The following is a 14495-nucleotide window of genomic DNA, read 5'->3' on the forward strand; positions in this document are numbered from 1 at the left end:
ATCACCATTTTTCACATCACGCTGCCCGTTCGTTTGTTCCTTAAATGAGTGTGCACACGGATTGGCTACTTTTTCTTTTCTGAAATGGGGTGTGCACGTAAAATGGCTTTTTTTTTTTTTTTTTTTCATTTTCGCCTGAACGGGTCATAACTTATTTGTTAGCTAGCTATAACATATAGGCTTTTGTTCTATCTGATCAGTCGCGCAAATTTCGTTGCTGGTTTCCTCTTTTACAAGAATGCCGTTCAAGCAGTTTTGAAGAGGTGGCGAGGTGCTACTGCCGTTCTGCTGGTGTGAACATGGGGCGCTCGTCGCGATCTTACTACTTTGGCAGTTGTTTTTTCCCTTATTTTTTGCGTTTTTGTCGCTCGACTTGGTGGACGCGGCGCCGTCGTTATTGCCACTGCCGTTTCCTCCACCGACGTTTCCGCTGCTAATACCACCGCTAGTACCGCTGCTCAGGTAGGACTTGCCCCTCTTCCATTTAACGGCTTCCCTATTTTGGTAGCTGCCCGGAGGGACGTGGTCATTGCAGTGTGTGATCACGTGGAAGCACGAGAAGCAGTTATCGTAAAAATAAGTCATTACAAACAGATCTTCGTATATTTCAACATTCATATGATACCCCTCCAAATAAGCACACAGGGGGTGAAACCACTTATTGCACTTCTTCTCCTTCTTCGCGCGGTTTGTATACGCGTTCGCATTACTCGGAGTGTGTTCCCCTTGAGCGCCTTCTTCGCAGTAGGCACAACGTATGACAGCTCCACTTTTATTGCAAATACAACAGACATTTTCGAAGGATCTCAAATTGCTAACATCCCACAGGTTCAAATTGTAAATATTTAAACAAAATACTTTGGAGATAAAAAATAAAACACAAAAAATGTGAACAAACTGGTTTGTCGTGGTTTTCTTCAAGGCGCCTCCATCCTTCTTGCATATGCAGCAGCAACTTTCAAATCCCTTCAATGTGTCAAGGGCGCTCTTGCTTGGGTGATCGCATGGGTCATTATTCATGTTGGAGTCATGGGCCTGCCCACTACTCGACGCCGCAGTCGCAGCAGCAGTCGCAGAAGCAGCCACAGAAGCAGCCACAGAAGCAGCCACAGAAGCAGTCGCCACCGATACCGCTCCCCCTCCTCCTCCACTGCTGCTGCTTTTCTTTTTCTTTTTCGAGTGGCTGCTACCCTTACTGGGATCTTCACCCTGCTGTCGTCTCTTATTGAAGTACTTGCTAAATGCACACTTGTCGCACAAAAATTCATCGCTCCTTCCTTTCTGATATATTCCATAGCAGTACTTGTGAATGTAAATGGAGCATTCGACACATCTGTACAAAATATTTATGTTGTTCAACTCGTTGTTGAAGCACACACTACATGTGAAATCGTTTGGCTTTGGCTTTGGTTTTTCCTTCTCCTTTTCTTCATTTTTACTATTTTTTCCGTTTTTCCCATTTTTCTTTTGGTTGAAGTTGGGGGCGTTCCTCTTCGGGTCTATCGCAGCAGGTGGGGCATCCGATGTGGATAAGTCTACGCCTGAGGGAGGAACTGCTTCACTTCTTTGGTCTCCCATTTTGGTAGTACCCTCCTCGGGGCCGCTCTCCTTCCCCATAGGGTTATTACTCCACTGGGTTGTCACTGTCTCCCCAACGGTGGCCGCTTTTCCTTTGTCACCATTACGATCCTCTTCCCTCTCCCCTCCATAACCATCGCTCGAACGGTTTTGTTCCTCCGGCAACGCTGCCGCCGTTGGCAAGGTTGTCGGCGTGGGCGTCAGGAAAAACGCTTCATCTTGATTATTTGGAGCACCCACTTTTTTGTTCATTACCCCGTTTGTACTCAAAAGGTGTTCCTCCTCCCTTACGAAGCTCTCCCTCAAATTATGAACCAAGTTGTTCCAAGTGTTAACACAACTGTATTTGTAAAAGACCAAATTTACATACATGGGCATATCAGCAACGTTGTAAAAGTGATTTTCATCGATAATTTTGCTCATAAGTAGCAGTTTGTTCTTTACTATTTCTTCATTTAGGTTATTATAGAGGTCTTTCATTTTGTCATAGTTGTGGATGATCAGTTCGTCAAAGCTTTCGCCATCGTTCTCGTGCTGGTGCTCCCGATCGCGATCGCGATTGCGATTACGATAGTTTTGGCTTTCTTTTTGGCTTTCTTTTTGGATTTCTTTTTGGCCTTCTTTTTGGCCTTCTTTTTGGCCTTCTTTTTGACCTTCTTTTTGACATTCTTTTTGGCCTTCCTTTTGGCCTTCCTTTTGGTCTTCCCTTTTATGCTCGCTCTTGTCATGATTGGACAGATCGGAGTGGATTTTTTTTTCTTCCTTCACTAGCTGCTTCTTCGAGCTAACGCTTCTGCTATTGCTTGAGATTTTCGCGCATTTGACTATTTCTTCACATTTTTGATCCTTCACAACGGAGGAAAAGATATTACGTCCGCTGAGGTCGCACTTTCCATCACCAATCGTGACGGCAATGTCACTTGTGCTCTTCTCTTCCTTTTCATTATTTTTGGCTCCATCACGTGGTTGCGAATGACCTTCTCCAGGGATTGAGGACCCACTTGCGGCCTCGCTCTTACACATGCTTGAATTTTCTCCATCTGCAATCGCGTGGTTGGAATTTCCCACGTTCGTGTGGTTACCATTTTTGGTGCAGATTCTGGGCGACGTAGCGAAGGAACCTGTTTTTTTGTCTTCTGCCTTAATTTTGACCCCCCCAACGCTGCCAACCCCGCTCCTGCTCAAGCTCACCTTCGTCTCGACCTCCTCGACGTTGCGCCACTTCACCTGTTTGACGAAGTCACTCCTGTTCAGGTGGAAGGACAAAATATTACCAATATCCACGAAGTTATTCTCCCTCTCTATGCAATTTGCTAGCCCGTTCCAGCTTTTGTAAAAAAAATCCATTTGCCTTTTTTTTAGCACGAAGCTTCGAAAGTTGGTTAGGGCGGCCTTATCGAAGAGGACGTTGTTCAGGTACTTTTTTTTCTCTTCTTTATTTTTGAAGAGGGGTGCCACCTGTGGCTCGTTCGCTGCGCCAGGGGGGGTAGCAGCACCTCCACCACTCACCAAGCCGTCGATCGAGGCGCTCGTCCCGCTGCCAACCCCGCCGCTTACCCCGCTGCCTATCTCGCCGCCCCTCGCGTCATTATCCAGCAGAAACAATTTATACACGTCGTACGCGCTGAAGCTGTTGGTCGGGTGCAGGGGCACTTCTGCGGGGTGGCACTTCCCCCTGGAGCCGCTTCTCGTGTTCCCCCCAAAGGAGTTGTACCTCTTAATTATTTCCTTCACCAATTCCGACATGGTGCTGTCCTCGCATCGGTTCAGAAGAGACTCCCTTATGATGCAGTTGATTGAGCTTTCTCTGCTCTGATCTGTGACAAAATCCAAGTTGCCATATTCACCAGATTCATTGTTCGTGATTGTCTTTCCTGAGGGTAGCTTTCCCCTACCTGTGTTGCAACTCTTAGGATAATCATCCAAAGAGTTCTTCTGCTCCTTCTTGTTTCTACTCCTTTGGCCATCCTTTTGGTCTCTCCTGTCATTCCTCTTCGTTATCTGTTTATTCAAAATTTTTTCCTTGACTCCTTTGCTCAGCAGGTTTCCATTCTTGGCAAAGTCATAGGCCATCATCTTGGTCGTTCCGCTGAGGTCTCCTGGGAAGCCGCCTGGGAAGCCTCCTGGGAAGCCGCCTAGGAAGCCACCTGCGAAGGTGCCGTTCTCTGGTCCCCACAGGAAGGGGCTTACATGGCGACAATCGGTAATGCCTCCACTACAGCCAGCCGCGACGTCGAAACTTCCCATCGGGGTGACTACTCCTCCTCCCAACTTGGCCTTTTCGTCCTTAACGTATGGAGTAACCCTACTGACGTCCCCACTCCCAGGGTGGCAACTATCGCTAGCTACCATGCCCCTAAAATTGAACGAGGTGTTACTGCTGCCTTTTCCAGCGTACAATTTCGCGACGATTTCTTTTAGCTTGTGCGCCAACTGGTGGGCACTCCTCTTAGCGCTCCCTCCGACGGCGCTTCCACCGACGACACTCTCTCCGACGGCGCTTCCACCGACGACACTCTCTCCGACGGCGCTTCCACCGACGACGCTCCCTCCGACGACGCTCCCTCCGACGACACTCCCTCCGACGACGCTTCCACCAATGACGCTTCCACCGACGGCGCTTCCACCGACGACGCTACCCCCCAGGTCCTCTTCCGCGGGTTCCCCCTCGCCATACAGATTGTTGCAGATGTCGTAAATCTTCACACCCCTCCTCGAGTAAAAAAATTTGTGTCTCTTTATAAAAAGGTAATCGTAGTAAGTCAGTTCGATAACGTTGGCCAGTTTTAAGTTCATATTCTTGGTGATATTAAATGCGCTAAAGTTGTTGAGTATATTTTTTAGGACATTTTTGTTCAGCAGCATTTCGCTCATCCTGAGGTAGTTTTGCTCATCGGGACTGGCAACGCTGACACTGCCGCTGACATTGCCGCTGACATTGCCGCTGATACTTCCGCTGACATTGCCGCCGCTAGCACCCGTGGCGACGTTCCTTGCGTTCACGCTTGCATTCGCGCTTGGGCTGGAGTGCGCCCTGTGGCCGCTAGCCCTGCTGCTGCTTCCACTGCGGTTACTCGTTCCGCTCATAGACCCCATGGACCACATCGACCCAATCGGACTCGTAAGTCCAGCTGATCCCATCGAACTCGCCAATCCAGCTGGTCCCATCGAACTCGCCAAAGCAGTTGATCCCATCGAACTCGCCAATCCAGCTGGTCCCATCGACGCAGTCGAGTCACTCGATGCGATGCAGCCAATTCCACCCTGGGGGATCACCCCGCTGGAAAGCCCCGCGGAGGAGGATTCTCCAACCGATGCACCGACCCCATTACAAAAGAGAGCCTTCAAAATTGAAAAGGCCCCGTCCTTCGAGCTACTCTGATGCACCTTCTCGTATAGCTCCCTAAAAAAATAATCGATATTGTTACACTCGTTTTTTTTTCGAAGGAGTTTATTCTTTGCATACTTCTTTCTGTTGTCACTGTCCGACTCGTAGATTAAAAGGTATATATGATTCCCGTTGTCGAACAGACAGAACACTAAGTTAAAGCTTTTATTAACATACGATTGGGAATCCTTCCCTGATTTGTCTCCTTTCGTTACCCCCCCTTTATTACATGTGTTTTCGTTTCTCTGTCCTTCTTCATTATTGAAACAGTCCACTCGTTCTAACACTTGAGATGGCATACTTACATTACAATTACTTCCGTTTGCAATTGACTTTTTTTTTTTTTCTTTGTTCTTGATTCCTTTTCATGTGTATTTACCAGCTCCTTGTCCTGTATATCATAATGGTTGTCTCCGAGCAGACTTGGGCAATACGCACTCACGGTGCTGGCACACGTGCTTCCTTTAACTAAATCTGCATCTCTATTTTCTGTAATGTCTTCCTTTTCATTACCAAATGGGTGATGATTCTTTGTTTGATTTTTTTCGATTTGTTCAGTGGAGGCCATCTCCGTCATCGTAGCAATGCTGCCCGTCCGTTCGCCTGTATTTTCGAGTTGCGCAGTGGTATCATCACCCCCGTTCTCTCCCCCTGTGGCAGTGGCACCTACTGCTGCCATCGCGTCGAACGAGTTGCCCAAGCAGGGCTGCTCCTCGCCATCCTGACGCAACGCCTTCGCCGCTGCTGCCGCTGCTGTCCCTGCGGTCGATTCTGCCGCTTCTGCCGCTTCTGCCACTTCTGCCACTTCTGCCGCTCCTGCCACTTCTGCCGCTTCTGTCGGTGCCCCCACCGGCGCGCCGCTGGCCGAAAGCTTCCTCCTCGTGCCGCACTTGTCCTCCCTGTCATGGACGCTTCTCCTCGAGTTGCTCGAAGTCTTATGAAACATGGAGTGGTTGGCATATCCTTTAAGTAATTCCACAAGACCAACGATATTTGGAGAATTCGAAAAATCAAAATAATGATGTAAAACATTTTTTATCTGAACCATGTACTTCAAGTTATCCACATCGCTTACAAATGTATTTCCGTAAAGTAGTACAGGAAGTCGATAGAAGAGGTAGGCGAACTTATTCACATCAACTTTTTTCTTCAAGTCCATGCTGCTCGATATGTTTTTTTTATTTCCCTTTTGTATATCTATATTTGTACTTTTTAAAATGGTAATATCACTTAATTTTTTTTTTTTTTCTTCATGTTTTGTATCTTCAGCTGCTTTTTAAATCGGCCACTCACCTTCTGACATATGTTCACTCCGTTTTCCTGTCGCAGGTAGTACACTCCTTCGCACACGTTGTTCTTTAGGATCACGCTGGCTTCTACGTTGTCGATAACTCGATTGATGTAGTTCAAGAACAGCAGCAGCGCGAGGTCGTTCTCTTCTCCTTTGGGGGCCGCTTTTTTACTTGTGGCCGCTACCCCTTTGGGGGCCGCTTCCTCCTCACTCTCTTTGACGTCCCCTTGCCGCTCCCTCGCCTCGGCTGTTCTTTCCTGCTGTTTATGCACCTCCCCGGCTTCGACCGCTCCTCCGACCGCTCCCTCCACTGCTTCGACTGCTCCCTCCACTGCTCCAACTGCTCCTTCCACTGCTTCGACTGCTCCTTCCGCCGCCCCCTCCACCTGGTTGCTCCTCTCCTCGTGCGCATCTCTCAACGTGTCACATTCGTTGGCCTTTTCTTGCGCCGGGGAATTATCATAGTCAGTTGTTACTTCCAGCTCGTTCGCTGGTTCTTTTTCCCTCTTTTTATCATCTGGGTGGTCCGAGCTCCCCCCTTCCACGTGAGCCTCATCACGCCACCTACCACCATCATGACGGTCAACGTTGTGCGTGCCACGCTCCACTTCGGTCAACTCTCCCGCGCCCTCCTCAATGCTTAGTTTAGCCTTTTTCTTTTTATTTCCATGTGATACGTGCGCTACGTGCGCTACATGCTCTACATGCTCTACATTCGCCACATGCTCTACATTCGCCACATGCGCTACATGCGCTACATCTGTGTCGTCCTCGCCATGCTGCTCTGAATGTTTTATCCCCTTCTGTTCGTTTTCCCCATCGGAGTTAGACATCCCGGAAAGGCATCCGATTTTTCTCTTATGGGTGTGGTCGCTCGGTTTGTGCGTCTCTCCGTTTGGTGGGTTGACTGCCGTTGCGGAGGTAGCGGGGTCGACCGTGCCTATCGTGGCTATCGTGCCTACCGTGCCTACCGTGCCTACCGTGCTTACCATGCCTACCGTGGCCACAGCATCATCTATGCTGATTGCTTCTCCCCGACTGTCTTGTTCTTCCGAGGGGGTGGCTACGCCCTCCTGAGTGTCGCACTCTCCTGACGGGGTGCTACTTCCATCCTTAATTTCGTCTACCTTTTTCTCTTGGAGCACGTTTCCATTTTCGTTTCCGCATTGGCTGACTTGGTCGTTCTTGCTCTCTATTTGGTTGTTCACCCATTCGTTAGTGTCCTTCCCCGCTTGAGGGGCTTCTCCCCCTTTGGAGGCTTCCCCCCCTTTGGGAGCTTCTCCCCCCTCCGACATGTGGACAAACTTCTCCGCGAAAAACACAGAGGAGAGGAACGAGTTATAGTAATGGTAAAAGATCCCCCCCAGATTGCTGTGCCTCTTATTATTAACTACATTTAACTTAAGGTTCAACACTGTTTTGATATCATTTTCATTATTGTGAGCATTGCACAAAGCCAGCTTGATATTTTTCATTTCCAAGTAACTATTTCCGATGTTAGATACGTTGGTGGTGAAGAGACCTAACATATTCGTCTTGGAATTTCTTCCTCCATACTCCGTGTCTGTGGTCACATCACAATATTCGTATTTTTTTTTTTTTATTTTTTTTTTTCTTCTTCTTAGCATTACTGTTATTGGCATTACTATGATGTATATTGCTTGAGTTCCCTATATGACCTCCCAACTTTGAATTTGAGAATCCCTCTCCGCACGAGGAAGACAACGCTTCTTGCGAGTTGCTGCTACATAGGGAGTTGCTATTTCGACATGATCTATTGGACGCTACAGAAGGGGAGGTGGATATGGACTTGGCCTTTCCATTAAGATGTGACATCACAGAGGAAGCGGAGGAGGAGGAAGAAGAAGAGGAAGGGATGTCCCATTTTGCAGGTGCTACTCTTCTAGAAGGAGTTACATACTCGGATGCATACTCGGAGGAGCAACCCGAGGATGACGCGTATGTGCTGGACGATGAAGATGACGCCGATGGAACTGTCAATGAGTGTTGAGACATCGAATTCGACTTTGAGTGGAGGGACAGAGAGCGATCGGACGATCTGGTGGAGCCGAATGAGGATTCGTGGTAGTCGGATGGTATGGACGAGCAGAGGAGAGACGACAGGGAAGAAAAGCTCTCGCAGTCGACACCCCTCCGCGGTCGATCCGATCGATCCGCTCGGTCCCGCGTTTTTGTCGTCATTTTGGGGGCCATCTTGGGGGTCATCTTGGGCGCTATCCTGGGTGGCGTTTTCGGAGCTGTTTTCTGCGCCACCCTCTGAGTGACCCTCTGCATCAGTTTGTGCATGCTCACGTCTGGCTTCTCACCCTGAAGAGGCATACCTCCTATGGTGACATAATCCCTCGTTGGATGCTTCCCACACTCTTTAAACGTGAGCTTATTACATCTGTTCATTCCTACCAGGTTTACATCGCTACAAAAAGATGAAGTATTCTCCATAAATCTCCTCCCGTGTCGATCTCCCATTTCGGGATTTTTGCAGGGCCCTGTTTTCATTACATTATGCTTCAGCTGATCTAACACCATCATCTGGTTAGGTTGACGTTCATGTTGGCGTTCATGGTGACATTCATGGTGACGTTCATGGTGACGTTCATGGTGACGTTCATGGTGACGTTCATGGTGGCAGCTCTTTGATCGAACTTTTTGGTTCAGATTTTCCTCTTCGAATGCGCCCCTCTTGGAGTCGCTCAAGGGAACAGGGACTACTGCTGCATTCCACCTCCCCCTTCTGGCGTTTAAGAAGCTACCTTGGCTGGTACCTCCACCACATGAGTAGCCGTCCCTATCTCCAACCCACTCGCATTGTCCATACCCAACGGTATTACTACCCACTGGGATGAATGGTACGTGTGTACTGGTAGGTGCACCCCCCCCGCTATCGACTTCCCTCGTATCCATGTTGACTTTGCTCCTGTGGGGGTGATCCTCTAATATGATGGCACCGGAACTGGCAAGGGGTGTGGTCGATAACTCGATTACTTCCTTTTTAGCATGTGGCTTTGTCTTGTCCGTGTGTTCAACGGTCGAGGGGAGTATAATCGGGTTCATCTTTGGCGGTCCTGTTTGCGGCCCTGTTAGCGGCCCTGTTAGCGGTCCTGTTAGCGGCCCTGTTAGCGGTCCTGTTTGCGGCCCTGTTTGCGGCCCTGTTAGCGGTCCTGTTTGCGGCCCTGTTAGCGGTCCTGTTTGCGGCCCTGTTTGCGGCCCTGTTAGCGGTCCTGTTTGCGGCCCTGTTTGCGGCCCTGTTAGCGGTCCTGTTTGCGGCCCTGTTAGCGGTCCTGTTTGCGGCCCTGTTAGCGGTCCTGTTTGCGGCCCTGTTAGCGGTCCTGTTTGCGGCCCTGTTAGCGGTCCTGTTTGCGGCCCTGTTAGCGGTCCTGTTTGCGGCCCTGTTAGCGCTCCCGTTAGCGGTCCCGTTAGCAGCCCATTTGACGACCCGGTTGGCGGTCCTCCTGGAGGAACCCCCCCCACCGCTGCACCGCTGCTACTCCCCGCAACCTGCTGTTCGCTACTGTCCATTATTTTCCTCTTTATGTTTCGAACGTAAAGCATCGGGTCGATCGGGGACTGCTCCTGGGTGTTCCGTCTCGAGAGGGTTTTCGCTGCAACGCCTGCAGTGGGCGCCGTCCTCCCCCTAGAGCGACCGCAGCGGTCAGCGTGGGTGCCACGACCAACGCTGTTTTGGCCGTTTTGGCCGTTTTGGTCGTTTTGGCCACTTTCACCATTTTCCCCACTTCGACCCTTTTCGCCGCTTCCCCCCAAACTGGCATCGTCGTTACCCACGCCATTGCGCAAGCGCCTCTTCCTGTGGTCGCGTCTCTTAATCAGTTTATTCATCCTGAGAAGGGTGTCCTCTGTCGTTGTTATCTTGGCTGCCATACTCTGCGCTGTATGTCTCTGCGCTGTATGCCTCTGTGCCGCATTCCTCTGTGCCGCATTCCTCTGTGCCGCATGCCTCTGCGCCGTATGCCTCTGCACCGCATGCCTCTGCGCCGCATGCCTGTGGGCGAGTCGGTCGTCCCCCCTCTTGGTGCCCCTCCTCCACTGACACATCACATGTGCACTATGCAAAAAAAACTCATAGTAACAAGAAATATGAAAATAAGTACAACATGATGGAAACATGCATTTCGTTTTTATGCCAGTAGCCGTTTTACAAAAAAAACAAATCTTCGAATGGTTATTTATGACCGACTCAAGAGTTTTTTCTTTAATTTCTTTCAAAATGGTCATGTTAATAAAATCTCTCTTATAAATAAGTTGCTCAATTTCCTTGAAGAATAAATTAAACTCGTTTTGTTTGTTTACACTTAGGTTGATTTCGTTCCTTGTGTGGTTACTTACGATATGAAGGACGTCTGTAATATAGTAATTATCCTCCGTGACAACAGTGCAGTTATTAGTATCGATACAGTAGACATTGGTCAGCTCATTTTGACTGTGCATACTCATACATTCCTCGTCCTCCTCCACATATAGATCATTTTCTTGGTCTTCTTCGTATTCTCCTTCATCCTGATCCTGCGTACCGTCTCTCGTGTTTGCTCTGTCTGAGGAGGAGTCACTGCAGCTGGCCGTGCTACTGCTTGCGATGTAGCTACTGGCTGCGCTACTTACATTGGAACGGTGCCCATCGGGGTGGTGCCCATCGGGGTGGTGCCTATCGGGGTGGTGCCTATCGGGGTGGTGCCAATCTGGGTGGTGCCCATCGGGGTGGTGCCCATCGGGATGGTGCCTATCGGGACTACCTAACCTGCCATGCACCTCCATGCGGGAGTGACCCCCCTTCTGACTCTCCCTCCTCCTACTGGAATGTGCGCAGCTGGACGATTCCCCCACGCGACGCCTGTCCTTCGAACCAAAGTTCATTTCAGCCAAGTTTTCCCAGTTCCGGTTAGCACACAGCACTCCCTGCACGGTGCACTCCGCGTCACTGCTTCCCACAGGTGATACACGAACAGTGGCACATCCAGCAGTAGTAGAAGTAGTGGCAGCAGCAGTAGTAGCTGCCGCAGCACCCGCAGCCGCAGCAGTGGGAGTGTGCCCTCCATACAACACATTGGTGTGCATAATAAAATTGTAAAAAATCAAATTTTTAATCTGCTTGAGGGTCAAATTGTAGTAGTAGGGATTCATCAAAAAATTGAACGAGTGGCTATGAATGGTCGTGCTGTAATTGCTAAGAAGTTCCTGTTTGATTTTTTGGATAATTATTTCATTTACTGATTTTAGTTTGGCATACATATTAGTAAAATAATCAGGATTGTAAAACTTGAGAAAAAAACACTCGAAGTAGATATGCATTAGGGAATAACATCTTGAGATGTCATTGTAGTATAGACAGCAGAGGTGGAACCAGAGGTCTGGGCCTGTCCTTATCATCAACACATGTTTGTGAAGGCCGTTACAAATGCTGCATTTTATTTGTTGCTTTGCTATTTCTTGTAGCTGGAGCTTGTACTGAATGGCGTGTATGTACTGGGTGTTTTTTCCATCGTGGGGGGGCTGACTAAACTGACTTTGCTGCGAGTGGAACAGCATTGCGCGGGAGGACCGCCCGTGGGGGGGATGCCCATGGGGGGGATGCCCATGGGGGAGATGCCCATGGGGGAGATGCCCATGAGAGAGCTGTCCATGAGAGTGCTGCCCATGAGAGAGATGCCCATGAGAGAGCTGCCCATGAGAGAGCCCCCCACGAGAGAGCTGCCCGTGGGAGAGCTGCCCGTGGGGGAGCTGCCCGTGGGAGCCCTTTTTGCAGCTCTCCAAAGGCTTCACCAATTTGCTCATAATCTTGGCAACCTTTTCTGGAGTCATTTCTACATGAACCCTTTTCTTTAGTTGCCTCTTTGCCTTCTTGCTATATGGCCCTATGTCATGACTTATCTTTCGGTTGCATCTCGTGTCGGAGTGGTATCCGACGTCTCGGTGGTAACTGGCACTGTTAAGGAAGGAATCATCGATGGGTATCCTCCCAGTTTCTCTATCTGCCCTTTCTGCCCTTTCTGCTCTCCTTTTGGAGGCCTCGTTCGCCTTTTGATTCCCCTTCCCTGGGAGGAGGTCATCACTGTTGCCGAACTCGGGTTCACTTAGGCATTTAAAAAGTCTCCTTTTCCTGGGCGAACCCCTTTGCGCCTTTGGTTCCTCCACTTGGGGGCCACGCTCGAGGGGTTCGTGGGTCAAGTCTCCATCTTTTCTATGGTAGGCAAAGTGATACTTCCTGTAGTGCTCGCCCGTGCGCTGCTGGGCGTTTGCATGGTGAGCGCTATGATGGGCAGCCCCCTTGGAGGCAACACCGCCAGACGTACCGCCTACCGCACCGCCAACCGCACCGCCAACCGCACCGCCTGCCGCCCCCCCCTCGTAGTCCGCACACACGTCGCATACAAAATTGCTCAAATTGAAATTATCTCGAAATATCTTATAGCAGTACACGTGAAAGTGCAGAGAGCAATTTCTGCATTTCTCCATGTGCTCCAAATTATTGCTAAGGAAGCATATAGTGCACGTCTTCCTCCTTCTGTAGGTAAAAAAACAGCTAGCCATTTTTTTCTGATGACTTCTAATCCACCCATGTTGCTTTTGCAGATGAAGCATTCTCATCCTCTGCTCTCTTCTCAGATCTTGAATTAGTTTGTCTTCGTCGTGTATAGGTTTGATTTTCTTCTCTCCTCGTGTATACGTTCCCATTTTTTTTATATTCCTTTTGTGGGCATTATTATTTTCTTCTTCCTCGAAGGGGTTGCTCCGATGCTGACCACTGCCATAATGGCGGCTGTTGGTGCTTCCCACCTTCTGACTCCAAAAGAGAGTTTTGAAAAAAGAGTCCGTGTTGAGACTCGCTTTGTCTTTCCCCAACTGTTGATCGTCATTCCCTTGGCGCGAGTCACCTCCATCCCAGTTGCGCACGTTGAAAAGGCGTTGTCTCTTCAAGTCGGTACCGAACGAACTGCCACTTTGCACCCCCCCAGCAGAATGCACCCCTTGTTGATTCTCATCTTTGCTATAAAACCGAAGTATGTCTAGGTAGCTCCTCCTATTCGTGCCGTTTTTACTCATTTTGGTGTTTTCACTTCTTGGGGTTGTCTCATCATGGGTGATGCGTCTCCCCCTCTGTCTGCTCGGTCCTCTCGCGGGGTGCACAACGAGACCTCCCTGGGGGGAAAAGGCCTTACGGGGGTGGGTGGGCCGCCCTCTCTACGCAGTGCAGAGGATCTATCACGTGGGAAGACGGGCTTCTTCTGCCCCGTGGGAAGACGCACTTTTTCTGTCCCGTGGGGTGATTCGCCCCGTCTACCCTTGTGGGATGATTCGCCTCGCCTACCTCTGTGGGATGACTCACTCCTTCTTTTGCCCCTTTCTCCAATGGAAGCAAAATCGGTCTAAATTCCCAACTTTTTCACTGCTCCCTATAATGTCTTCACAACGGAGATACAAACGGGGGGAGGAGACAAATCAGTCAAAACGAAAAAAAAAAAAAAAACAATAAAAGAATGAAAGAATGAAAGAATGAAATAATGAAAGAATAAAATAATACAGTAGAGAAGACGAGAGAAAAACAGAGTGGGACAGAGCAGAACAGAATATAGCTGTTTTTCTCCCCACGGCAACTTCTTCTCCTGCCCCGTGTACATACAAGCAGGGCGAGGGGAAAACAATTCCCGATTCGCTTTTTTTTTTTTCAAAATAAAATAAATTAGCAAAATGGGTCACAGTTACACTATTCAAATGGAGAGCATACATACGTATGAAATATAAATATTTGTAACTTCTTTCCTTCTTCCCTTTTTTTTTTTTGCTTTTCCCTTTTTTTGGCCAAACAAAGCGGTAGAAAGAAAATTATGCAGAAGGAATGCCGGTAAAAATTGGGACCAATTCACCAGTTTTCCGCTTTTGACACGAAAAGGCACCGCCTCGTTTTCCCGTTAAAAAAAAGGGCTAGAAAAAAAGTAAAAAAAAAAAAAAAAAAAAAGGCTTCTTTCTGTGAAGCTATACTAACGCCACTGCAAAAGGGTCAAAAATATCCCAAAGTCGAAAAAAAAAAAAAAATTATATGGAAAAAGATCCTAACCCACAAAGAGCGCATGTAAAAAAAAAAAAAAAAAAAAAAAGGACCAGGGGCTGATGATGCTGTAGGGCACAATAAAAACATTCACCAATTATGACGCCACTGAAGGAGTAGCCTGCCGCTCTCCTATGAACCGTGACACAAAAGTGACCTCT

At 48.8% G+C, this 14495-nt stretch overlaps 1 protein-coding gene across 1 annotated transcript; it reads right to left on the reverse strand.

Annotated features, from left to right (window-relative positions):
* Window positions 1-162: 162 nt before the first annotated feature.
* Window positions 163-13071, reverse strand: PCYB_083930 (hypothetical protein; the record flags this gene model as incomplete). The annotated part of the gene is made up of 9 exons (XM_004222131.1): window positions 163-5128; window positions 5272-6125; window positions 6197-7821; window positions 7889-8957; window positions 9951-10721; window positions 11372-11430; window positions 11499-11546; window positions 12075-12468; window positions 12781-13071. Coding segments are annotated over 4 exons (791 nt in total), but the record flags the coding sequence as incomplete, so codon positions are not given.
* Between the last annotated feature and the right edge of the window lie 1424 nt (window positions 13072-14495).

The sequence above is a fragment of the Plasmodium cynomolgi genome, chromosome 8, assembly GCF_000321355.1.
Source record: "Plasmodium cynomolgi strain B DNA, chromosome 8, whole genome shotgun sequence".
NCBI lineage: Eukaryota > Apicomplexa > Aconoidasida > Haemosporida > Plasmodiidae > Plasmodium > Plasmodium cynomolgi.